General features: G+C 36.8%; 3 protein-coding genes across 4 annotated transcripts in view; 2 read left to right on the forward strand and 1 right to left on the reverse strand.

The window, feature by feature from the left end:
- rims3 (regulating synaptic membrane exocytosis 3) overlaps nucleotides 1-16,053 on the forward strand; it is a 72,701-nt gene extending 56,648 nt beyond the window's left edge. The window contains exons 3-7 of the mRNA XM_057353970.1: nucleotides 9,071-9,212; nucleotides 9,714-9,826; nucleotides 10,195-10,296; nucleotides 10,402-10,541; nucleotides 10,762-16,053. Coding sequence (XP_057209953.1) covers nucleotides 9,071-9,212; nucleotides 9,714-9,826; nucleotides 10,195-10,296; nucleotides 10,402-10,541; nucleotides 10,762-10,974 — 710 coding nt within the window. The 3' untranslated portion in view covers nucleotides 10,975-16,053. The remainder of the gene's footprint in view (nucleotides 1-9,070; nucleotides 9,213-9,713; nucleotides 9,827-10,194; nucleotides 10,297-10,401; nucleotides 10,542-10,761) is intronic.
- Nucleotides 16,054-16,714: 661 nt separating this feature from the next.
- On the reverse strand, nucleotides 16,715-17,799 carry LOC130566974 (forkhead box protein H1-like). The gene is made up of 3 exons (XM_057354813.1): nucleotides 17,668-17,799; nucleotides 17,368-17,463; nucleotides 16,715-17,287 (listed from the first exon to the last, which is right to left on the reverse strand). Exons 1-3 carry the CDS (start codon nucleotides 17,797-17,799, stop codon nucleotides 16,715-16,717), a joined length of 801 nt encoding a protein of 266 aa, XP_057210796.1.
- Nucleotides 17,800-20,765: 2,966 nt separating this feature from the next.
- Nucleotides 20,766-24,320, forward strand: part of ptp4a3a (protein tyrosine phosphatase 4A3a) — a 50,664-nt gene continuing 47,109 nt past the window's right edge. For both annotated transcript variants that reach the window (XM_057354986.1, XM_057354987.1), the window contains exon 1: nucleotides 20,766-20,858. The gene's annotated coding sequence lies outside the window, so the exon portion shown is untranslated. The remainder of the gene's footprint in view (nucleotides 20,859-24,320) is intronic.

The raw sequence follows: 24,320 nt of genomic DNA on the forward strand, positions 1-24,320 counted from the left end.
CTCTGATGTGGACCCTTTAATATTTCATCAAAGTGTCCCAGAGGACAGACTCTCCTGCTGTTCTGGTATTTACCATGGATCAGCAGTGAGTTGCTTGTGGGTGAAACAAACTGAGGAGGCGTTCGGGTACAAGGGAAGATCTGTAGAATGACACGTCCTAATATAGATAGAAACTGAGCCGTATATAGAAAGATAAAAAGTGCATTTTAGAAGGATCTTGCAACCCTGAGCATATGTTGCTTATGATGCAAGGAAACAATGGGCAGAAATTATATGCTTGTTTCAGTAAGCGATATGTGTGTGTTTTGACTTTCTATATTTGGATTTGACCTTACTGACCAAATTCTGCTTTTTGTTTTAAATCTACTGATACAGTAATTCAATTTTATTTCTATTGTGCTTTTCACAGTTTTGCATTTGTGCATAGGAGCTATACCTGTATATAGAAAAAAATGATATAGAAAACATGGTATTGTGTTTGTGTAACAAATGTAAATAAAATTGTGTCTATTATGTTGTCATTTGTCATGGTTCTGCCCCATCTTGTCTTGCTTTTCTTGATCTTGTGGAAGAGCCATGACAGAACCTCTTGTTTTATGTGGAGAGAGACAGTTTTGGCCTTCCATACTCCTCTCTCCATGTGACGTCTCTGTTCCCGCCCTTTCATCTCGTTATTGCTTGTTAATTAGTTCATGTCCCTCACCTGTCCTCTTCTTGATTTAGTCCCGTTTATATAGTCCTCATGTTTCATTGTCCTGTGCTGGTTCATTGTACTGTTTGGTGTGTGTCCTATTTGGTGAGTTCTTGTTAGTTTAGTTATGATAAATGTTTAACTTTAGTCTTGTTTAAGTGTAGTTAGTCTAGTCATGTTTTATACCCTTGGGTGGGTCTTTGTTTTGTATTTTTGTAGTTATTATTAAAGTCTGTCTTGTTAACCCCTTACCCGCTGTCTGCACTTGGGTCCTCTGTCCTTGTCTCCGTGTCTCACCCCGAGAAATCACGACAGTCATTAGTAAAATTAATGTATAGTAAAAAGCATGCACAACCCCATAGAGATATACCTAAATCTTAAAGGGATAGTCCACCTTCCCAAAAAAATCTGTATTTTACTCACCCTTTTGTCATTTCAAAACTGTATGACTTTCTTTCTTCTGCAGAACACATAATAAGATATTTTGAAGAGTGTTGGTAACCAAACGACAGGTGTAGAGACCTCAACAATAACAGTTTGATTTTGTTTCTGTGTTCACGTGATTGTGGATGGTTTTGTTGAATACTGAGGAAGTGGCATGTGGACGGCCATGTGTGCTGCGGGTGGCGCTGTGGAGTGTGGGACAGGAGAGAGCGGATGGTGGTGAGAAGAAAAGAAGAAGCTGGTTGTTGTGTTCGATTATGCTTTGTGAAGTTCGGCGTCCTGAATCTGTTGCTGAAAAAAAATAACAAAATAAGCACGGGGCAAATAAAAGCTACAGAAATCTTACATCGTGTGTCGATCATTGTCCAAGGGGGCAACACAAGCATTGATTTTTGTGTTTATACAATAGAAATGAATGGGTACCGCCATTCTTCAAAATATCATCTTTTGTGTTCTGCAGAGGAAAAAAGTCATACAGATTTGAAATGAAAAGTGGTAAAAGGGATAGTTCACCGAAAAATATAAATGCTGTCATTTACTTACCTTCAAGTTGTTCCTAATCTGTATCAATTTCTTTGTTCTGATGGACACAGAGAAATACACTTGGAAGAATGCTTATAACCAAACAGTTATTAGAAAAAAACTTAACAATTATTTTGTTCTGTTGAACACAAAAGATATTTTGAAGAATGTAGGATAGCAAATAGTTCTAGGACACTTTTGACTACCATTGTCATTTTTCCTATGGAAATCAATGGGGTCCAAGAACTGTTTGGTTAAAAGCATTTGTCCAAATACCTTTCTCTGTGTTCAATCAAATAAAGAATACACAGAGAGTGAGTAATTCATTACAGAATTTTCATTTTTGGGTGAACTTTAAAACTAAAATGCTTCAAAACATACATGCTAATTCAAATAAATTAAACCAAAAACGCACTAAAAAACAACAGACTTGTAACATAACACACACTTAACACAGAATTGTATTGAAAAGGCGTAGGTCTAGCCTACACACATTGGAAACTGAGGAAACTAAAATAGACTCAGGTGGGGATTATTAGTAACTAGAGGAACCAACAAGAACTCAATACGAAACTATAGCAGTGACTCGTTTCGGAAGGCTGCGTCCTCCGGAGGTCTCATTTGAAGCCTGCTACACCACCGAGGCTGTCTCGTTTCATAAAAGCAGGTAGGACACCTGTATGCACCCTTTTAATGCAACCTACTTTCACAAGAATTGTGAGGTGTATCCTTCGTTGCTAGAGATAACCCACAATTCTTTGCGTCGGCTAACGTCTGTTATTTGAATAAACGGCAACAGCTGCACATTCAATCAAATATGTGGTGAAATCAGAAAGAGCTTTATTGCCAAGTATGTTTGCACATACAAGGAATTTGTTTTGGTGACAGGAGCATCCAGAACACAGAAACAGCAACAGCAGTACACAGAGACCATAACACAATAGAATACAGTACACAATGATTTAAATAAGGGCCTATGGGTATAAAAAATTAAGAAATAAGAAATAATTTTTTATAAATAATAAATAAAAAATTAAGAAATAAGTGTTTAAATGTTAACAGTTTACAATTTGTGTCACGTTTTTTCAATCTAGGTTTACAAGTGTTTTGTGATTTTGAAACGTTTTGAAACAGTAAGGCCAAAATTGTATATTTGTTTAACTCTTTTGGCATTGTTTAGGGTAGAAAGTAACCAACTTTTTACCTCTTAAATCATGTAGAAATCATTTTAATTAATTTGACAGGTGTGCAACGTGTTGTCATAGCAACGTGGTACTTACTGTTTCCTTTTCTGCCAATATGTCCTATGAAGGACGTCTCGTTTAATTCTAAGTTGAGAATCCTCCGTATACCGCATCCTTTAGAGGAGGACACAAGGACGCAGCATTACGAAACGAGACACAGCTATATATGGGTGCTTTTCAATATGCCTCCTCGTTTCCTCGCTCCTCCGTCCTCCATCCTATGACCTGGAAACCAATCAAGCTCAGCCATCTTTAAGGACATCTCGGCTGTGTCCCAACCTTTAAGGTCGCGGATTTAAAAACGAGGACTTGGTTTTCAATGCACGCAGCCTCAAAAGTCCAAGAAGCGGACTGAATTGAGACGCTGCTCCTGCCCTGTCCTATGTCCAACAAAGGACGTCTCATTTAATTCTAAGTTTAGAATCGTCCTTATACTGCATCCTTTAGAGGATGATCCCTCTGGAGGACACAAGGACGCAGCCTTACGAAACGAGACACAGCCAGTGAGAGCCGAATCGGGACAGCCTTACCAGCCTTCAGTCTCGCTGCTGTGACGCAATCGGTCTTAAAATGCAGCCTTCAAAGCACGCAGCCCCCGAATTGGGACACAGCCCTCAATTCTATAATTGCACTGGGAGTAGGCGAGGATCGAGGAGGCTTTCTGAGGAGTCATGAGCGAGGATACACGTGTTTCCTTTGCAGAAGTGTTTTATCGACTAAACGTGATGCGCGCATAAATTCGTCTCCCTCTGCACATCGTCACATCTAATCAGATTATATTCAAATGTATTTTCAGACAGTCTAATTAATCTCGATTCTCTCTCGCGTTGCTGTAATGTCACCGTGTGGATCCGTGTATGCAGTGCAACTTGAAGTTAAACATTCCTGTTGTTTACACGGTCCTTGCGAGGCTGGTCATTGTCGCCTTCAGGTTGCGTAATAGCTCAGATGACAGAGGCTTAACGAATCAGGGAAGCAAACGGAATGATACTGATGACCCAATCAGTAAGTGAATGTGGGCAACCACGCGTACGTATTCTAAAGTCTCCCTTTTTGTCTGTTTACACAGACACGTGACCCCAGAGTCTTCAAACTAAAACGAGGTCTGCAGCGTTTCCAAAAGTCTCCGTTTTAGGGCTTCGAAAACGGCGGATCAGTGTAAACACCAGTCATAACCGTAGCAAAAAGTATGCGTTTTTAAATGAAAACGCAGTAGTGTAAACTCCGGAAGACTAGCTAACCAGCTTAGACTTGGAGCAGTTTTTTCCTTTATACATAGCAAACATCTCCATTTGCAGACATTCTTTAGAGACAGTGTTGGGTGTAACTAGTTACTAAGTAATTAGTTACTGTAATTTAATTACTTTCCCCTTGAAAAGGTATAGTAAGGGATTATTTTTTCTGTAATTTAATTACAGTTATTTCTGATGTAATTGAACTAAATACTGTGTAATATATTCAATAGTGGAATTGACATCAAGTCTCCCTTTAAAATGTATGCTTAATATATCCTTCGCACATTTGTATACTTTGGTCAGTTAATAAGAACAATTTATGTAGTTATTTATTATTTATTTGAATGAATTAAAAGAGCCATTGCATGTCTATCCTTGAATCAATTCTAATCAAGGTTGATTGTAGGATATAGAAAGTAATTAGTAACAAGTAATTAAATACTTTTTGAGAGAGTAATTTGTACAGTAATCTAATTACACTATTGAATATGTAATTAGTAACTAGTAATTAATTACTTTTTCAGAGTAACTTACCCAACACTGTTTACAGTAGAGATGAAAAGATCACGTGCGAGTGTGAAGACGCTCATAAATAATCAAACCCCACACCCCATTTATGTGAACTCAGTGGCCACTGTAAATATACAGTAGATGCTAGACAGTGGTGTAAAGTAACGAATTACAAATACTCAAATTACTGTAATTTAGTAGTTTTTTTCAGGAAATGTACTTTTTTAATTAGGTTAAAAACAGTGTACTTTTACTTGAGTACATTTTTGTGCTGTATCAGTACTTTTACTGCGCTATTTTTCCTCACATTGTCGTCGCTACTTTATATGTTTAATTTTCATGTGATTGGCTAAGAAGAATAATCAGTCCCGTCACGTGACCCCGTCCATTCAAATCACGCATAGAAAACTTGCGTCACACAGATTTTCAAGACATCTGCCGCCCGCCAATTTAGTTTAATCATGGAGGAGGACGAACGTGTGCGGCAGGCAGGGCGCGTATCAAACGGCGGTTTTGCGCACTTGAAAGTCACTGCTGGAAAGGGACACAATAGGAAGGCTCGTCCGAGATATGGAGAAATATTGAGTTCCTGTATAACTCTGTTCGCCAAGTGTCATCCAAACGGCTATATCATGAGATAAAATTGTCCATCTCTCTCCAAAGTCTCTACATCAAGTGCTCTGCCCTTATAAGTGAGTAGGGAACATATGCGATTGGAACGCATGCGAAGCAGTTTCGCAAACTGTGCATTACCAGTTATAATGTTGTAAATAACGTTCAGTTTCTTGCACAGTTTGATCGATTCGCTTAAATAAGACGTCATTAATACATCGAAAGAAGGTGCAGGGATTACTGTATTTTGAACTTTTAAAGACATGAACCTGTGGACTTGCATTTTATGAAAAACCATGGACCACAACTACCTAAGAAATAATGTCACATACATCTTGGATGGCTTGAGGTTGAGTAATTGATCAGCCAGCTCCTCTACAGATATGACTGTTAATGCTAATCCAATGCAATTTAGGTTACAGATGTTTTGCATTTTTTGCATGGGGCTCTTATTTATTAATTTCTGCATTGTGGGGCCTAGTATACATGATTGAACAGTGTTGGAAGTGCATATATGGTTTTAACTGGAAAACTAGCTCATGATAGACAGACAGACAGACAGAACAACACATTGAATGGTTATTTTGTCTGAGTTGTATCCAGTTATATGCTTTATCAGTAAGGTAAAGATGTGTTTTGTTAAAAGTAGGTATTTTCTATATAAATCTCCAAATTTGATTATTAATAATTATTCTTAATTCATTAAATAACACCGCCTAAAAAGTAACGAGTAACTAGTACTCTGAGTTTTTTTAACACCAGTACTTTTACTTGTACTTAAGTACAAATTTCCAGTACTCTTTCCACCACTGATGCTAGAGAGTCAGGTATACCGTTTTTTGTCTTGAGTGCTTGACGTGCCATCGTTGTGTTAAACCCTCCGAGCACAAAGTCGACTGAATGTGCAGTTCCCACTCACAACCAGCCGTTTATTTAATCGACAACATGTACTGATTCCTTACCACGAAGCGTCTGTTATGAAATGTCATCTATTTCATTTCCTGTCTGTGGTGTCCGACACTTTCTGCAATCACACACAGTTCATGTTTAATTGAAGTGCATCTGACTGAGGTCTTTCACTGTGTTCCTGTGTCCCACACTGCATGTTGTGACTGTATTTTTAGAACACTGTTTTCTCGCTCTCTCTGTACTGTACTGCTCATGACAGTAAGCAAGAGTCTGCTGTGAACGCAAGTATTGCAGTTCTGCAGTCAGAATACGTATCATTCTCAGCAACACCACAGATTCTGTCATTTATCTGTTGCTTTGTGTCCGTAAACCAAGCCATCATTTTTTTATAGTATCCCCATTTGCTGTTCATTTTTTACTTTCATTTTAAATTTTATAATGCATAATTTACATTCACACATTTGACACGTAGATGCTTTTAACCGAAGTGTGTTCAAGCTATACGTCATTGTGTGATCACTGGGTTCAAACCCATGAAGTTTGCGTTGTTAACACAATGCTCTACCAAGTGAGCTACAGTTTATATATTGATTATATTTAGGGCTCATTCTATATGTTTATGGGCTTTATAATTGGATAGCTGCGGTTGTTTCTTATTCCCAGAAGAGTTGAGGTTTTCAATCCTGAACTACAGATTAGAAAACCAAGTTCTCTTAGAATGCTTGATTTTGGTTGGTCAAGAGGGGCAACTACACAACACAAAGGGCAGAAATGCCCCTGAAATATATCTTTAAAAAATATAAAGAAATGTCTCAGGGGTTTTTCCATACAGTCGAAGTTAAAGGGATACTTCACGCAAAAAGGAAAATTCTGATGGAATTAATCTCTAGTTTGTCCAAATCTGTATAAATTTCTTGTTGTGGTTGAACAGAGAGAAAGATATTTGGACGAATGCTTGTAACCAAACAGTTCTTGGACCCCATTGACTACCATAGTAGGAAAAATTACAACAGTAGTCAAAAGTGCCCCAGAACTGTTTGCTGTCCTGCATTCTTCAACAGAACAAAAAAGTGTAAAGAAATTAGTCCTACTATGGGAGTCAATAGTGTCCAAGAACTGTTCGGTTATAAGCATTCTTCCAAATATCTTTCTCTGTGTTCATCAGAACAAAGAAATTTAAACAGATTTGGAGCAGTAAAAAATGACAGATTTTTTATTTTAATGGGGGCCAGTGTTGTTTGGTTATCACTGTTCTTCAAAATATCTCATATAGCTTGACATAATGGTGGGCAAAGAATGACATGACAGTGAATACATTTTCAAATAATTTTCATTTTTTTGGTGAACTGCCCCTTTAATGCCTACATTGCTCTGTGCAATAGGCAGGATAATATACAGTCAACACGATCACTTGCAAAATGAACTTCTTTAGTGTGGTAAAAGAATAGGTTTTTATCACCTGTCTAGAGTTTATTTCACAACTGTGATGAACTCTCGGCTCAGAGTTTTATCTGCTCCTATTAGATCCAGAGGCACTTATGAAGTCATCACTTTCTGTGATCGTGCACCTTACATTACCTTTGAGATTTTTTGACTGATACACTCCCAGCATGCAGCACTGTGTTTATTGTTTATCTCTTGCCCAACATCAGCGTCGTCTGTTTCTCTCATCTCTTCTCTTCTCTCACTTTATATGGTGAGGTTAGCGGCTTGGCCCTCATAGCCAAGCTCAAACAGATCTAGTCTTGTGCATCTTCCAGGTCTGTGAGCCGCCTGCCATTACTCTGCAAACTCCTCGAAATTTGATTATGCTTAAATATTTGTGCTATGTGTAATTTTTGGAGGATCTATTGACAGAAATGCAATATAATAACCATAACTATGTCTTCAAAGGTGTATAAAGACCTTAAATAATGAAGGTTTATGTTTTTATTGCCTTAGAATGAGCTATTTCTATATACAGTACGTACACCGCGGGTCCTCTTGCATGGAACTCGCCATGTTGTTTCTACAGTAGCCCAAAAAGGACAAACTGCTCTACAGAGCGTTTCGCAAATTTGTCATCTCCTTCGGCAAAGAAGTAAAAACGTAGCGACATCTTAGTCCTTAGCCTCCATAGTGCTTCGAAAGGGAGGGGTGGAGTGAGGCAATGGTTGCAATTCGCAACCTCACCACTAGATGCCACTAAAGTCCATACACTGGACCTTTAAGGCAGCAACTGAACTTTAGTTTTTAACGCTTATCGTGGACCTATAACATAACAAACATTTGTTTTTTGAACCAATATAGCCATAAAAATGTATGTAAGAATTTTTTACAGATGTTTATTTTCATCAATATACGTGACTGTGGTTATGCTTTTGTTTGTCGTTTTAAAGGCTCGGCCACAAGAGACTACCGCAGTACATACTTGCTAATGGATGTAGCACTTTATAACTGAGTTGGCTTCCACGCAGTAGCCTGTGAGTGTACTTAAAATGGGGAACTGAAGTTTGAAAGTTAAATATAGCATTGTTTATTATCACCTACTGTATTGCTGATGGTGTTTATCCATCAGCTTCATATGGTTTATCCGATCTGGCTTCCATATTTGGTCGTTAAGGATGAGAGCAGAAGCATCTTATTAATCATTACACACGTTTGCTATGTCTGGATTAATTGTTCATCTGGAAAGTTATTCAGCTAAATGCTGCCGCTGTAAACAGCCAATATTCACACTCAGCATGTGTACGGATGAGTTTACATTACTACCTGAGTTAATGGCGCTTGGTATGAAAGATGAGCAGACTATATAAGCTCAGCTGTCTTTTTCATAAACACTTAAACAGTTTATGCAATGTGCTTTTACGTTCCATAATATTTAGACGTTTTTGTCAGTTATATGCGTGTGTGTTTGCGTGCAGATGGAGGAACCAAAAAGCTACGTAGCACAATCAGGCGGAGCACGGAGACGGGTATCGCCGTGGAGATGAGGAACCGTGTCACGCGACAGGGCAGCAAGGATTCGACCGACGGCAGCACCAACAGCAACAGCTCTGATGGAACGTGAGTGTGATGTATCATAAAAACAGCATCACCCGTTACCATAGAACTTGTGTATACTGTAAAAAACTGTACTTTCACAGAATTTTACTGTTTTATTTTACAAATTTTCATGTATTTTTGAAATACAGTAAAATATTGTCAAAGTACAGTAAGAGTAAATGAAAATGTACAAGTTGAGTGTAAAATAACATGAAAAATATGTAATTTTATTTAATAATATTTTTTTACATTTTTTTCCTGGCACCTCAGCTTCCGTTTACATTTCACCCCAAAATCAAATGAAAAAAATTTGAAACCATTAAAGTGTGGTTTTTAGCTTTGGATGTAAATTCATAACCATCATTTAGCACCTCTGTTATTTCAGTGGTGATTCATTCATTATTAGTGGTTCAAATAGTTACAGTACAAATTTGATGAATAACATAATATTTTGAGATTCAGGCACACTAGCTTCTAAAATTTTGCATTTACATATATTTAAATGTTACGAGTGTATTTTAGGTTCATCTTCCCCACTACTAGACTGGGCCCTGAGAGCCAGTTCAGTGACTTCCTGGATGGTCTTGGCCCCGCCCAGATTGTAGGACGGCAAACATTAGCCACACATCCAATGGGTACGTTTTTAGCTTTGTTTGCATTTGAAAACTTGCATAAATACTTCAAAGTATACTGAATATTGAAATATATTTGAAACAGTTTTGCATAATGTAATAAACATTTTAAACAAAATTATGCCACATTGTTTGTACAAACCCATTTTGTATTATAACATCTCTTTATAGTTCTGTATTACATGCCTCGTATAAATATTTATAATAGGTTATAATAGACTGGATGGACCTAAATATAAGCATAGGGTACATAGTTAATCTCTGTATTTAATCTGGTATCAGTGCAGAAACTCTTAAGAAAATAACTTGCTATTTGTCTCCACCTGCTGTTGGCGGAAAGCATTGCAAGCTGCCTTCGTTTCTCTCTGCAGGTGATGTTTATGTAGGTGTGGTGGACAGAGGAGGTCAGTTAGAGGTTGAGATCACGCAGGCCCGTGGGCTGACCCCTAAACCAGGGTCAAAGAACATTGCAGGTAAAGTTATTTTACGTTACAATGTTATTCTGCCTCATAGTATTTTCCGATCTTGACTCTGGCCCCAGAATGATGTTCATAATCTGATGTTTCCTTCTATATCAGCAACGTATGTAAAGGTGTATGTCCTGGAGAACGGCATGTGTCTCTCTAAGAAGAAAACCAAAGTGGTCAAGAAGACCCTCGATCCCACCTTCCAGCAATCTCTGATGTTTGACGAAAGCCCTCAGGGGAAAGTGTTACAGGTATCAAAGTCAAAATCACTCTGTCACACTCCATCTGTCCTATACATAACAGATCTAACATGACGAGATCAGCTCAGAACAACGTGATTTTTGTCTGCGTGTCCAGGCTGAATTCTCTTTGGTTTGATGCAGCGGTGCCTTACTTATTTTTCTGTTAGTAGTTGCTGTTGCCACTTATAAAGTCAAATGTGTCTCTAATGCTCGCATTGCGCTCCACTAGGTGATTGTGTGGGGTGACTACGGTCGCATGGACAGCAAGTGTTTCATGGGAATGGCACAGATCCTTCTGGATGACCTAGATCTGTCATCAATGGTGAGCGGCTGGTACAAGCTCTTCCCGACCTCCTCTCTGGCGGACCCCAGCATCGGACCCCTGACGCGCCGTCTCTCACAGTCTTCGCTCGAGAGCGCCACCAGCCCCTCGTGCACCTAAGTGCGGCCGAGAGACCCAGCCATCCGCGTCCCCTTAAATATGCCTGTGTTCTCTATCTCTATGTGTGTATCTTTGTTCAATATACCCCGCCACCTACCCCAAGAAGCATGCACACACGCTCTGATAGATATAACCAACTCATCACCCAGAGCTGGAAAGCTTCTCCCACCAATATATTACCGAGATATTTCAGAGTTGGATACAAATCAGGCATGACACACACAACAGCTCACACGCACCTGGGTGGATGTGTGTGTAACCAGACGCGGTTACACGTAGATCCATTACCCGCAGGTCACGACACAAAACAAACAAGGGCATTCAATAATTATATCTCGAAATGTTCCTGACAATGTAGCATTTGTGTTGACTTCTGTGGGCCGTGCTGCTCGGAGGTAGTGTGCATTCTAGACTTGCGGTTGTCCTGTAGGGACCGGACCCCCAGGGGTAATTCAGTTCTCTATGCCAAACCCGATAAAAGTTTTATTTTTTAAAAACCAAAGCAATTCTTATTATCTGTAGTGTAGAGTATAGTATATGGATATGTAGCAGAGTCGATGACTTAGAGATGCAAAAAAAATAACTCGTAGACTACATAGAGAATTCCACTTTTTAAAGGGCAGAGCTCAACTCCACAGGTCAGGTTATTAGAAATGGACACATGAGGTAGCGTTTTCTTCGTTCCTTTTCCGAGCGCTAAGTAAATAAATATATCGATTGGTATTTGTGTTCATGTATTTATCAACTGCATTCTGCATGTTTATTCGCAACTCGCAACCCTCGTTGAACAAAAGATGTAAACTGCTATTTTAAGCTTGCCTTGAAGAAAATGTGTAGAATAATAGACTTTAGGTTATTTATTTTGAAACTTTTCGTCTGAAAAATATAATCTGCACTGGGCTGTAGACACAGTGAGCAGTGGAAACCAAACCCTCCGTATGTAAAGGAGAACCAGCTGTCCAGTTAAACCAGCAACCCTCATTTCCAGCTGCATTGTGGGATACACAGGATGAAAAAGTAGGAGGGCATCCACTGGATAACAAGAACTCGTCCTGTAGCACGAACTCATACTAAGCTTTCCTGGCAAACGTAGCCCTGATCTGGTACTGGAACGGCATCTCTTTATGCTGGAGCTGCATTGGACTTGAAGTAGATTGGGTGTCTTTCTACCAGCATATGGATCCAACTGTTTCAAAGGCCTTTTACATTTCCCGTTACACACAGGAGGTCACCGCTGAACAACGTCACACTCAACAATATGAGGACCGACAATGAGGTCGCTCTCCCAGCATGATCTCAAAGCCCAGAACAAATCCAAATCTATTTAATCCTGGACGTTTTTGTTGTGGCGCTCTTGACCTCTGTTGTGGAGACTATTCCTGTCCAATCTGTCTTCTTTAACTTCCTCTCTGAAGACGAGTGGCTTTCTAGGCGGTTTCTTGCTCAAGATGGTGTGCCCCGTATATTTAGTATTGGATAGAAAGCCGCACAGCTGGTAAAAAAAGTACGTTTTGTAAGTGTTTGTTTCTAAAATGTGCAAAATCGTAATATTTAATTTAATTTATGTATGTTCAATTTGAGGTTTTTTTTGTTTGTTTGTCACATGAGATGCTGGTAAACATACATTGACATAAGCATGTGAAATGCAAGATTAATTCTAAAATGACCATACGGCTTACAGTTTTATCATTCGCCAAATCTGATAAATCTCTTTTATTATGAGTTGTACCCTATAAAAAGTGCACAAACACCAAAGTTGTTTGATTCTTTGATATGAAGTGTCAAGATAGTGTACAGTAAAGAACTTCTTTTATTGACTCTCTGGCACCATCAGTAAAGCTTTACAAACCGATTTATCAATTTCGATCGTATCAACAGTCGTGGTAGTTTTTTGGGGTGTGGTATTTTGTACGTGCTGTTTCAATGACGTGTCTTTTTCATCTACCAGCGTCACGATGCAAGATGTACTGTACAGCACAGAATAATCCAACAATTACTAATATTATGACAGTGCATACTTTAAAATCTCATTTCATATACTTGTTCACTTCAGTATCCCTATACTACAATTTACACGCACAAATTTCTCTGCATTGGTAATAGAGAAACTACAAAGGTTTCTAGAAATAAAAAACACATCTTTACTGTTTATTACAATGACTGATCTTTATGGACTTCCTGATTTGTAATTGATCTTTGGTCATCATTTTTGATCAACCTTGAAAATGTTTCCTCTTCCTTTAGATGTTGTTGTATTACTAGGAATATTCATCTGAAGACAATTACTTTGTTTTGTTACATAAATTTCACTATTAGACAAATACATTTAGGAGGGTAACATGCACATTAAACGTGTCTGCAAGGCCAAATATCTATGTTTGACCAAACTCATAGCACTTCCTTATTTTTATGTAAACTGCAAAAATAGAACTTTTCAGTGAAGAATGAGACAGCTCATACTACAGAAACAATTCCAGTCCAGTTGACCACAAACTCTTGATAGATTTAGAACGTTTGCCATCGGTCCTCTTCTTGTTGTTGCCTTTAAATGTATACAAAAGTTCAATGAAAGTATCAACTCTCCTGCGTCGCAATTAATTTAGTCTCTTTTGTATTTCCACAAGTTTTGATTGAGTTTAACCTTCGTGTTGCACCATTAACAGACAAAAGTCTGTAGATTAAATTCAGAACATAATTTAACTAATGATGAATTAAAATTGTATTATTGTACTGAAAACAAAATTGTATTTACAGCTGAATGTTTGTCCTTGGTAAACACTATGAAACAACTATAAGTCGATATTGATATTTTTATATGTGATTTTTGGAAACTGGGATTCTGTATGTCCCTTTACATTATAATGAAATATTTACAAATTCGTATTGGTCCCACATTTTTGCAAAATAAGAGTCTGAATGCATGACTATTTGAATTGTGCTCTATTTTTTTTCGAGTGGGTGGGTGTAGTTTGACTCTATAGCCAGACCAAAAGTAACACTAAGGAAAAATCTAGATTTGCAGCTTACTGCTGAGTTTGGATGCATTTTGATGTTTGAAGGTTTGCTTTTGGTTCTTGCCAGACCATGACAGTTTCATAAACACTTGTCAGATGCTTCTGTAAATGATGGGCATTGTTGGCTCTTTTGAGTATGGTGTTGCACTGTAAATTACAGAGAAGTCCCTAACCAGCGGGTTAGTTTAAATGCATTGGTGTTTAATCAAAGTATTTATTCTTGCTTTCATATGCTAGAACATGTCTTTTCTTTCATAATAGCACAGATTCAAGGCGTTTTATAGCATGTGCAGTTTATGAGTGTAAGAGGTGACTCCAGCCTGACTGGGGAATGATCTTAAAACATCAATTACAGAAAATAAATGAACGATAAATGAAATGAAATGAATCTGATCATAATGCATACTTAGGTTATTTTGCAGTTCAAAATGATCAGCAGATTGTAAATGAAGAATGATATGTATGACTGTACGTATGATTTATGATTTTATGTGTGCATCTTCATTTTATGGGATTTTTGCTTCTCGGGTATTGTGTGTATATGATCTGTAAATGTTGAGACATGGCTTTATTAGATTAGATCTCATTAGATTGATCTACTATGAATGTTTTCTCCCTTTGCACATACCTTGACCCATTTAAAACCCTCGTAATATGAGGTCTGTTTAGTCACGTTTGTGAATATAAGGGTTATTTAGCTTATTTTTGTAAAAGTGAATTGTTTGAGAGAGTGATATCGGTGAATAGTTCATTCAGAATTCTCATACTTTTATTAGAACTTGTAATATATGCCTCACTTGTGAATATTATTTAAAGGCATAGACAAGCTATTGAAGTGCTTTGCTTCAATATTAACAGTTATAGTGACACTAAAGTATCTCAAACTTGAATGTATTTTAATCATATTGTAGCTTAGTTGTTTTTGTCATTTTAAATCTGACTGAAATTCATTTGATGCCATTTGAGCCCCCAAATTATCAAAATAACATCAGCACCTCTCTGTGCCGAGTGAATTCTGGAAAAATTGATGATGTGATGCTTAATTTGGAAAAGACAATGATACTCAATTAAATGACATTGGAGTGCTAAGCGCTCAATCTTTTCTTTCTGAAAACATAAGATGCCTGTTAGTAATTTTGTAAGATTTACTGGATTGAACTTTGTTGAAGTTTGCAAAATGATTTGGAGAATGTCAGTCTTGCGAGAAGAGGTATTTCTCAGTAGCATGTCTGTGTTGTTTATTTTCTCGAAGAGCCATAGAAGATGCCATGATCTCTTTAAAATGTTGATCTAAAGAGAGAGAAATATTTCTGTTTATTTAAATATTATGATACAGACCTCAGAACCTGCATACATTTATTGCACACTTTAGCAAAAAAAGCACTCTGGGGTTGGATCTTGCAGTCTTACAAATGCAAAGAAGGTCATTTGCAGTCTATTTTCATGAACTGTTAACTATTGATATGTCTTCGTTGTCTTCATAACGGAGTCATTTACATTATTCATGACATGATTACCAGCACGAAACACTGTTGTGACACGTTCACCATTGCAGAGAGATTTTCAACTTTTGTGAGAAATGTAGCACCCTTGAAACTTTGTCCAATGAATCCAACGAGTTAACCCACTACATTTAACTTTTACATTTAAAAATTAAAATGTAATTTCTATCTAACACTATCTAAAGCCCTCAAAGACAAAAGTAGCCCAGATTTATCAGCCTTGTTAGTGGTTGGTTATAACTTTATCAGTCACTGAGATCTTTTGAAAAGTATTTGACATGACAATGTTTTGCAGTAATAGAATGATAAAGAGCTGTACAAGAGGAAGTTGTAATTTTATACTTGTGCTTTGTAAATGTTTTCTATGTGCAGTATTTGATAATGTAAAACTGGTATTTTTGTGGTAAGCTGCCGAACTGATTATTTAAGGTGCACGCAGTTTTGTAAGAAAATGATGGGAAACCTACAAAAAAATATAATAATTTTGACTCAAGCCTGTATATGCATGCATATTGACTACTGGAAGCTGGTGGTCAATAAATTGTATTTGAATCAACTCTTTCCTCATGTCTGAATGTGTCAATGTTCTTTTTTACTTTTTTTGTAAATATTAGGTAATATAACAATGTGATGTAACACTGAGGAATGTTTACGGGAAATTTTAATTAGCTTTAGATTTGGCTAATTTGCTTTAGATTTGACAATACCTGTTAACTTGATATCCTATTAGGGGTAGTGGTAAAGGATTCTACTGCTAAAATGTAAAATGCCTTCAATGACAACTAATTAAATTCTACCCAGAAACTAACTAGGAATACTATATGAAGAGTTTGGTTGCAAAATGAGATAACTCTGTTTTTAAACCTTTTCAAAAACCATGTTTTTTATTCATTGTGCATTCCAATTAATATCAAACTGCAGTTATAACTAAATAACCATAATAACTAAAAAAAAACACAGCTAACTAACACAATTAAACACAATAAAAACATATTTTATCTCATTTTGGAACCAAACTCTTCATATGTAACCTACAGTTGGCCAGTTGGCCTGACAAAATCAGAAATTTGTTTTAGTTTTTAAGTTTTTACCCAAAGTACACGTATACTCTTTAGAAAAGATATTGCTTCATTTTATTTCGCAAATGAAACATTTCAGACATTTTCAACCATGCACAAGAAATCAGTAAGACTTTCAGAAAAAGATGTTAAGTTAAGTGCAGCATTATATGTAAGCCCAGGCCACAGAGTTAGAGGTGAATTGCCTATTGTTGTCAAAAGCTGTATAGTTATAAGACAGTTCAGGAGCAGTGCACATCCTAGATGGGGGGTTCATAGGACTGCATCCCTCACTCCTCTGGCCCAGACAGTAAGATGGGAAAGAAAAGTGTGAATATGATCTTCTGAAATGGTCATATTGCATTTGATCCTGGTAGTCCCATGTCTTCCTCTTGCAGGCCAACCTGTAGTCTGCACTTGGTGTTAGGCCAGGACAAACATTTGTGAAGGTTCTTGGAAAATAGGCAGGACTCGTGGGGGCGCTGTTTTCCCGCTGCAAAATTGACTCTATGGAAAATGAGCTGGTGAACTTCTGTTCTGTCTCGGTGCCATTGCTGCTCTTCTTAACTTTTTTTGCAGTTGCATTTTTCGTGGATGTAGTTTCTGAGTTTCCATAAATGTCAGGAAACATATCGCGTATACCGTTGAAGTGTCGTCGCATCATCTTTGGAGTAATTTTACTGTCATCCAATTTCCAAAAATTGCGTCTTGCGTTGGGACACTCTGGATTTATGGGCACCTGTAAATTGGAAATGAGAACATTAGTACAAACGTCTAATAATAATAATAACCATAAGAAGAAGAAGAAGAAGAACGTACCTTTACAAAACAGTCGTTTAATGATAAACAGACTCTTATGTTATTTTCAAGTCCTTTTCGATCCCCAACGACAAATGTACCAATCTCATTCATTAACTGATGAATGAAAACATGTATTAGTTACAAACCAACAAAACATCGCAAAACAAGTCTCTATTTAAGTTGCTGTTGAAAAAGCACCACACACGGGCCTTGTGGTAAAATAGCTGCAATGCATTATCAAGTAGCAAATGCATTAGTGTTTGAAGTCAAAAATGGGTGTTTCTGGTCATTTTTCACTGGTAATAATTGTGAACTTACCTCGCAAAACGTTAATCTTTTCTCAGGCGCATTCTGAATGACATAGGCGATCAGACCAAGGTAGGTCATTTTTTGTTTGGAGTATCTCTTGTACTTTCTTTTGACAACCATGCCGCTGTGCTGTCTCTGCATCTCCGACGTCCTGCTGAAGTGAGCTCTCAGTGACGAGTGTCTGTCCTGTCTCTTATCGGCCTATATATGGAGGACACCGTTGATAGTTGATGCATTCCTCATTAATGACTCTTTTACATAATTGATGGAGGTGTTAAAATGTGGGCGGGCATGCATAGTCCTGTCTGCACGATTAAACTAGCAAGTTACATTTACATGAAAAAAGTGAAATGCATTTTTTTAAAGATATAGATTTTATTAACATTATGTACTTTCTAAATGTTATAAAATATTGATATAAAAGCGTTACTCTTGTGTTTACAAGGCATTTTTACATTTAAGGATTTTACATTTTGGCCAGTGATAAGTAACTGAGACTTTATTTTACTTTTTTGATCTATTGACAATACTTATTGATTACTTTTACAGTGGTGAAAATAAAAAAACTGAAATAATGTTATCGTTAGTTAATGGGAATTTGGCAAAACTTGAAATCTATTTGGACTAAAATCTATTGTAAATAAGAAACAGGCAAGAAATTCTAAATAAACATTTACATGAATTCATTTAGCAGACACTTGTGAGGAGAGTTAAAGCTTCAGGTAAAGAACGTCTTAAATGGAGTAAAATAATGAAGATTCTGTACTATTTCAGGTTAATCAAACAAACTGAACAATGTTTTAAACACTCTAAAACACTGAGATAACAAGGATAATGAAAAGTGTGTAGTGTATGCTGTTAAAGCAGAAGGGGACATGACAGCGTTTAAAGAATTTCTGAAGTTTGTGTTTTCAAAAAATTTTCATTTAATTGTTGTCATCATAAATCTACCATTTGCTAATGTATAATAAAATATAAAAATGTGTGGATAAATCAGCAAGTAAACTATATTAGATGCAATATCCATGTTTGAGATGAGGAATACAGAGGAACACTGTAAACCCCCATTAGTTGACAAAACTCAAAAAATAAGGTAGTCACATCAAGTTTTTAAGTTTTGAAATTTCCATGTTTAAGTAAGTTGAACCGAATATTGAGTAAGGTAACTCAAAACATTTTTTTATTCTTATTCCCATAGGTTTAACAATTTGACTAAGAAAGCAAGAAGAGACTGTCACAGGCACTTAATGCTCATTGGGTGATGCAGCTCAAATCAGAGGAGACTCCCACAGCACAAGCACTAAAAATGGTAACCAAATATAAAAATAGTGTAAACCCCTTCTAAATCTCTTTACTGAAAAACACATAAACAACACTTTAACACTACAAAAATCGTGTAGTTCATGTAGTCCCAAGGTATTTAATTGGACATGATGAAATCAAACTATGACTAAATAAACTTTTTTTTGTTGAATTGTGTTTTAAGTTGAATTAGAAGTTGAATTAATTTATACTCTGATAATCAAAAATGAGTTTCAAGAGCTTAAAAGCAAGAAAAAGTTACAATAACTCAAAATATTAACTGAAAAAATATATAATTTTATTTGGTTATATAAACTGCTGTATTTATTTTATTTCATTACTTTAAGAATTCGATTTTAAAGCGAATGGAGGTAGGCAGATATATGCTTTGCGATAAATACAGTAGCCTACTTAATATAATTTGCAAATTCAAAATAATGTAATGCACTGGCTTAATCGCAGAACACTTTTCTAACAAAGAACTTGGCCAAACTAATTAAATCTGAATCAAAACTGTGACATTCCAATGGTTATAGTCATGACAGCAGTTCACACTGAGCTCACATGCAAATGAAATACTTAATAAGTGGTAATGAGTCCAATGAGTCCATTAAACAGGCGTGTTCACAGCTTAATGATCGCCACATTTAATAAAGTTTATACGAATGGCTCTTAACACAATTACCATGTGCTGCCGCAGTTAAAAGCTTATATTTGCTGAATTCCGTAGGCTACATAATTTGTAATTTATGTGGCCTATATGTTTCTGTAACCTAGCCAAACTCATTTAAAACACACAATTTAAATAGCATCGATAAGGTAAAATAATAGCTAGTAAAATGATCAACTTTTAATAAAAGTTATTTTATTCAATCTTATCTTATTTACTCAACATGCCTTGAGTAAATTAAACATATGGGTTAACAGAACAAAGAATTAAAATCCCGCTTCTAGTTTTAACCTGCTGGCACTCTAATATGGTTCTATCATCATGTGGCGGTCGGTGACGCAAAGTGAGATTGTGGGAGGACCAAATCACCGAGAACGTGCTGTGGAGTTCGATTCGTTTTAAAGAATCGGTTCATTCGAACAGTTCATATTCAGGAGTCAGTTTAATGACCTCAGGGAAAGGGGATTTCCCTCATCTTGTTTCAGTATTTTGTTGTTTACTTAGTGATTTTAGTTTATAATAACATGCTGAGATAATCTGAGATAATGATTGTATGTATGGAATTGTTAGGTAATTCTCAAGTAGGCTATCAATGGTTTTCTTTAAATTGAGAAAAGGCATTAAAACCATGATCTTTCAATACAGAATTTTTAAATGTACTCAAATTTCTAGGAATAAAAGTTGTTCTGATCTACTTTTTAAATTGTATTAAGATTAGCTTTTAATTTATTGGCTTCTAACGTGCATAGCAACAGTTGTAATGGTTTATAAGCCCAGTCTAGTTAGATTTGTCCAAGGGATAGGTTAAAGCAATAAGTACAATGATGCAGAAACATTTTTGTTGAAACTAGTAACTTTGTGTTAGTAATTATTGTATTATTGCTTCTGTATGACATATCGCGTACGCTATTGCTCCCTGAACTCTCTGTAAGTCGCTTTGGATAAAGGCGTCTGCTAAATGTAAAAGTAAATGTAAACAAAATCACTTGTGGCTGATTTTACATGTTCGTGACATTCTCTTCAGCTAAAGAGCTCAAGAGTAACTTGACTAGTCGTCATTTCGGAGAGCTAGGGGGAATTGGTCTGACTGAATGATTTGGACATGAGTATCGATTCGGATGATTCACTGAGAAGAGCTGGTCGAAAAGAACGTTTCTCTCACGACTCGGACATCACTAAAATCGCATGGCGAGGCTGAGGCATTGTAGATTATTTGGGGAACGTTTCGGTAAGTAGAATGAACGCTCATTCTCACTATCAGGTTAAATTCGTGTTGAATGCTAAAAACTGATCAAATATACTTAATGGTGGGATCAGAGAACCGTGTGTGATGAACATTTAGTCAGATTTTGGGTTGAGGGTGTTGCCCAAACCGGCTTTCTGTCAGAAAACACGGTTTAGCAGTGCTTTTGGTGTAGTTTTCGGGAATTTTAATAGATTTTAAGGAGGTGTACGGTATATTTTACATAAATGGCCGTCTTTGTTGCTAACCTGCCGTTTTGTGGGATATGTCGAGGCAAATGCCCGTAGCGAAGAAGTGGTTCTGATAACGTTATATGTTTCATTATAATTAGAAAGAATACAAGTGATTTGTACAAGACTAACGTAGTATTGTATGTTTATGGTGTGGTATTAACGATTTATTGTGGCATCTTGTTTTTTTCGTCTGTTAACGTCTGTGGTGTCGACAAAGATGTAGGTCTGTGCGTCTGAAGTAAGCTAACGTACTTCTGCAAGAACAAAATCCGTCGTAAACAGTTTTTAATACAATCTATATCTGATAGCAAACGTGTTATTCACACAGCCAAATCACCCACATCATGGGTTCATATTTTTAGTCAAGATTTGTGCCAGTTACATAAGTTTTTTTTACATGGTTGTTAAACAAGCTTATTTCTTCTATTTTTGTGTGTGTGGCATTTTAGTAGACCGTGACAGAACTGGGTGTTTGTGTTGGGTAAAGCTGGCATGATTGATGGAGGAATTTAAGCCAGACAGCAAACCAATCAACAGACCATTTACAGTAGAGTCAATGACCACTATATGCATTGAAGAACACATTTTACACATCTTTTGTTTTGAAATGGCTGTCAGTGGCATTTTAACCTGGTGGTTGGGGCTTACTGTATAATATTGATGTTCATCTTTGCCAAGTTAATTTTTTAGTGTTCAATTTTAATAAACCTCTAACATAAGGTACTTAAACAGATACGTGTCTGTACTGTTTATATAACACGCAGGACTTTAAGTGATAGTACTTAACGTTGTGTGGCATGGAGAGATATATACTATTCAGATTTATGATTTTCAACTGGTGAACAATAAAACCGGAAAAATTCAAATAAGAATATGTTTGAAAAAGAGATCTCTGCCATATCCAGAACAAGAAAATCGTAGTGACTTAGAGAGGTAGATATTGGCCGGGGACAACTGAACACTGAACACCCACCTTACAACTCCTTAGCAACCTCATAGCTGGTTACCACACTTAAAAACCCAAACACAGGGTTTGTTCGTACTTTTGTACGGGTAGACACTGTTGATATTTTTTTTGTAAAAAAATGTATACCGTCTTTTTGGGCCATCTGTTTTATTCACATCTTCTCGCATGGCTGTATGAAATTTGGCTGACGATTAATTGTCTAGTAAATCGTTGCGATTATGACGATTAATTGTCCGTTTTAGGGCTTTGACATTTAATTCTCATACATTTTTGATTCAGCTTTGAAACGACCATGTTGTTCTGAATATAAAAAATATGTTTTTTTTCTTGGAAATACATCGGAAAGTTTATCATATATTTAAGGTTTAGGCCTTTACCTGTCAATAATACAACCGCCAAATACTTGTTAATTAAGTAAATTGATCAGGAGTGAAGCCACCATTGATATGCTATCAGTCATAGAAATGCTTCTAGTCTGTTTTTTTCTCACTTAGAAGTAAAATTTTATTGTATTCTTGTATGTTAATTAAATTTTGGTAGACTGGTTTTCACACTGAGATTAGCTTAAATAATATTAAATTGTACTGCAGGTTATTTTTATGGTATATGATATTTTATTGTGTTGTGGTGGTACATTTTACAAGTATTACAATGTTTTAGTTACAATAAATACACTAAAATATGTAATATGCAGGCACTACAGCTCCCCCTAGTGTCTTCTATAGAGATGTGCAATAATTGCGATGATCTGAAACCATGGCGATGAGGCCAAACAATCGCCATGAGACGAATAATCGTGACAGCCCTAGCAATATCACAGTTATGCTGCAAGCATACAAACGAAAAAAGTTAGTATTTTTGTCTGCTTTGCACATGATGTCTTTCATCCTCTAAAACGATAGCATCTCAGCAGCGGATCTCTTCTGTGGTAAGAAAAAGACCAGTGAATTCTCAGGACCAAGAATTCTGCAGAGCTTTCCCCATGAGGGTCCCGAGCCTCAAATAAATACTTCCACATGACCTTCAGTCCTTGTGCCAGAAAGAGCTGTTTCTGCAATCTCTGTGACGTTCAGGATTCCTTGAGATGTCAGCCGACTGCTCTTTTTGCAGTGCAGTTTTAGCTATATGGGACTCCCCTTCTGTTCAGTTCCTTGGGAATTTACTTGCCCTAGGCTGTGGTCTATATAACTTGACCGCAAGGTTATGGTGTACTAGGGAAATTCAGATGTAATCCACCAAGCTGGATGACAACAACAGCCACTAATTTCTGTAATGAAAATACAGTTACACAGTGCTTAGGGTTGGGGATCGTTTCAATTTTATCGATTCCAATTCTGATTCTGCTTATCGATTTCGATTCTTATCGATTCCCAGTTTCGATTCCACAGTTGAAGTAAAACATTTAGATATCCACCTGTATGGTCATTTAGCCTGCTTATTGACTTGTTTGCAAAATATATTTATATATATATGGGCACCGTTTTGTGTATATTTACACATAGAAACACACCTTTTCTGATTTATTACAATTTGTATTATCATAGTTGAACTACATCATGGTTAAACTGCAGTTACTATAATGCAACTATGGTTAATTTGTGATTCCTGTGCTTTAATGCAAATTCTATAGCTAAACTATGCTTACTATAGTAAAAAATATCGATAATTTTCATAAGGGCTTTTACTGAGATATCAGCAGATCCTGCAACGCATGTACTTTTCTGAAAATATGCACACAGGAATTGATGAGAGGAATTCAAATTTTAATCTCAAGTATCGGATTCCTATTCCTTTCGATTCCGATCCGATTCCTAGCCTTTCGATTCCGATTCCAAATTGGAATTGATTTTCGATTCCCAACCCTAACGTCGGTGCTCCTAAAGCACGCAAGCTGTTGTTAGGCAGTTGCAGGGTTCACAGAGCTCTTTAAACCATAGGACTAATCGCATCCGAAAAATCCTTGTGTATTCTCTCAAGGTTTGAGTCCTGGATAGTTTCCAGTCCCTGCAGAACGAAAATGAATAACCACTCCTATCTCTGGCTTTGAAGTCTGTGCCAAGGTTGATGAGTATCAGCCACCACTTGACCCATACCAGTTTTGGGTCACGTAATACTAATTATCTCTTTGATAAACAGTTGTTAGCCACACACAGTGTGCCAGGGTGAATGCCTGCTCACCCAGAGCCGCAGGTGATAGAGGCTCATTTGTATTCTAGTAAATGCTGATTTGATATGACTTTAAATTTG

Source organism: Triplophysa rosa, linkage group LG16 (assembly GCF_024868665.1).
Source record: "Triplophysa rosa linkage group LG16, Trosa_1v2, whole genome shotgun sequence".
NCBI lineage: Eukaryota > Metazoa > Chordata > Actinopteri > Cypriniformes > Nemacheilidae > Triplophysa > Triplophysa rosa.

Excerpts from the sequence above, each read along its gene's own strand:
- LOC130566974 (XM_057354813.1), bottom strand. The coding sequence starts at position 17,799 with ATGCAGAGACAGCACAGCGGCATGGTTGTCAAAAGAAAGTACAAGAGA. Across the intron at positions 17,464-17,667 it reads AAAGATTAACGTTTTGCGAG|TTAATGAATGAGATTGGTAC; the intron begins GTAAGTTCACAA and ends TTCATTCATCAG. Across the intron at positions 17,288-17,367 it reads TAAACGACTGTTTTGTAAAG|GTGCCCATAAATCCAGAGTG; the intron begins GTACGTTCTTCT and ends TCCAATTTACAG.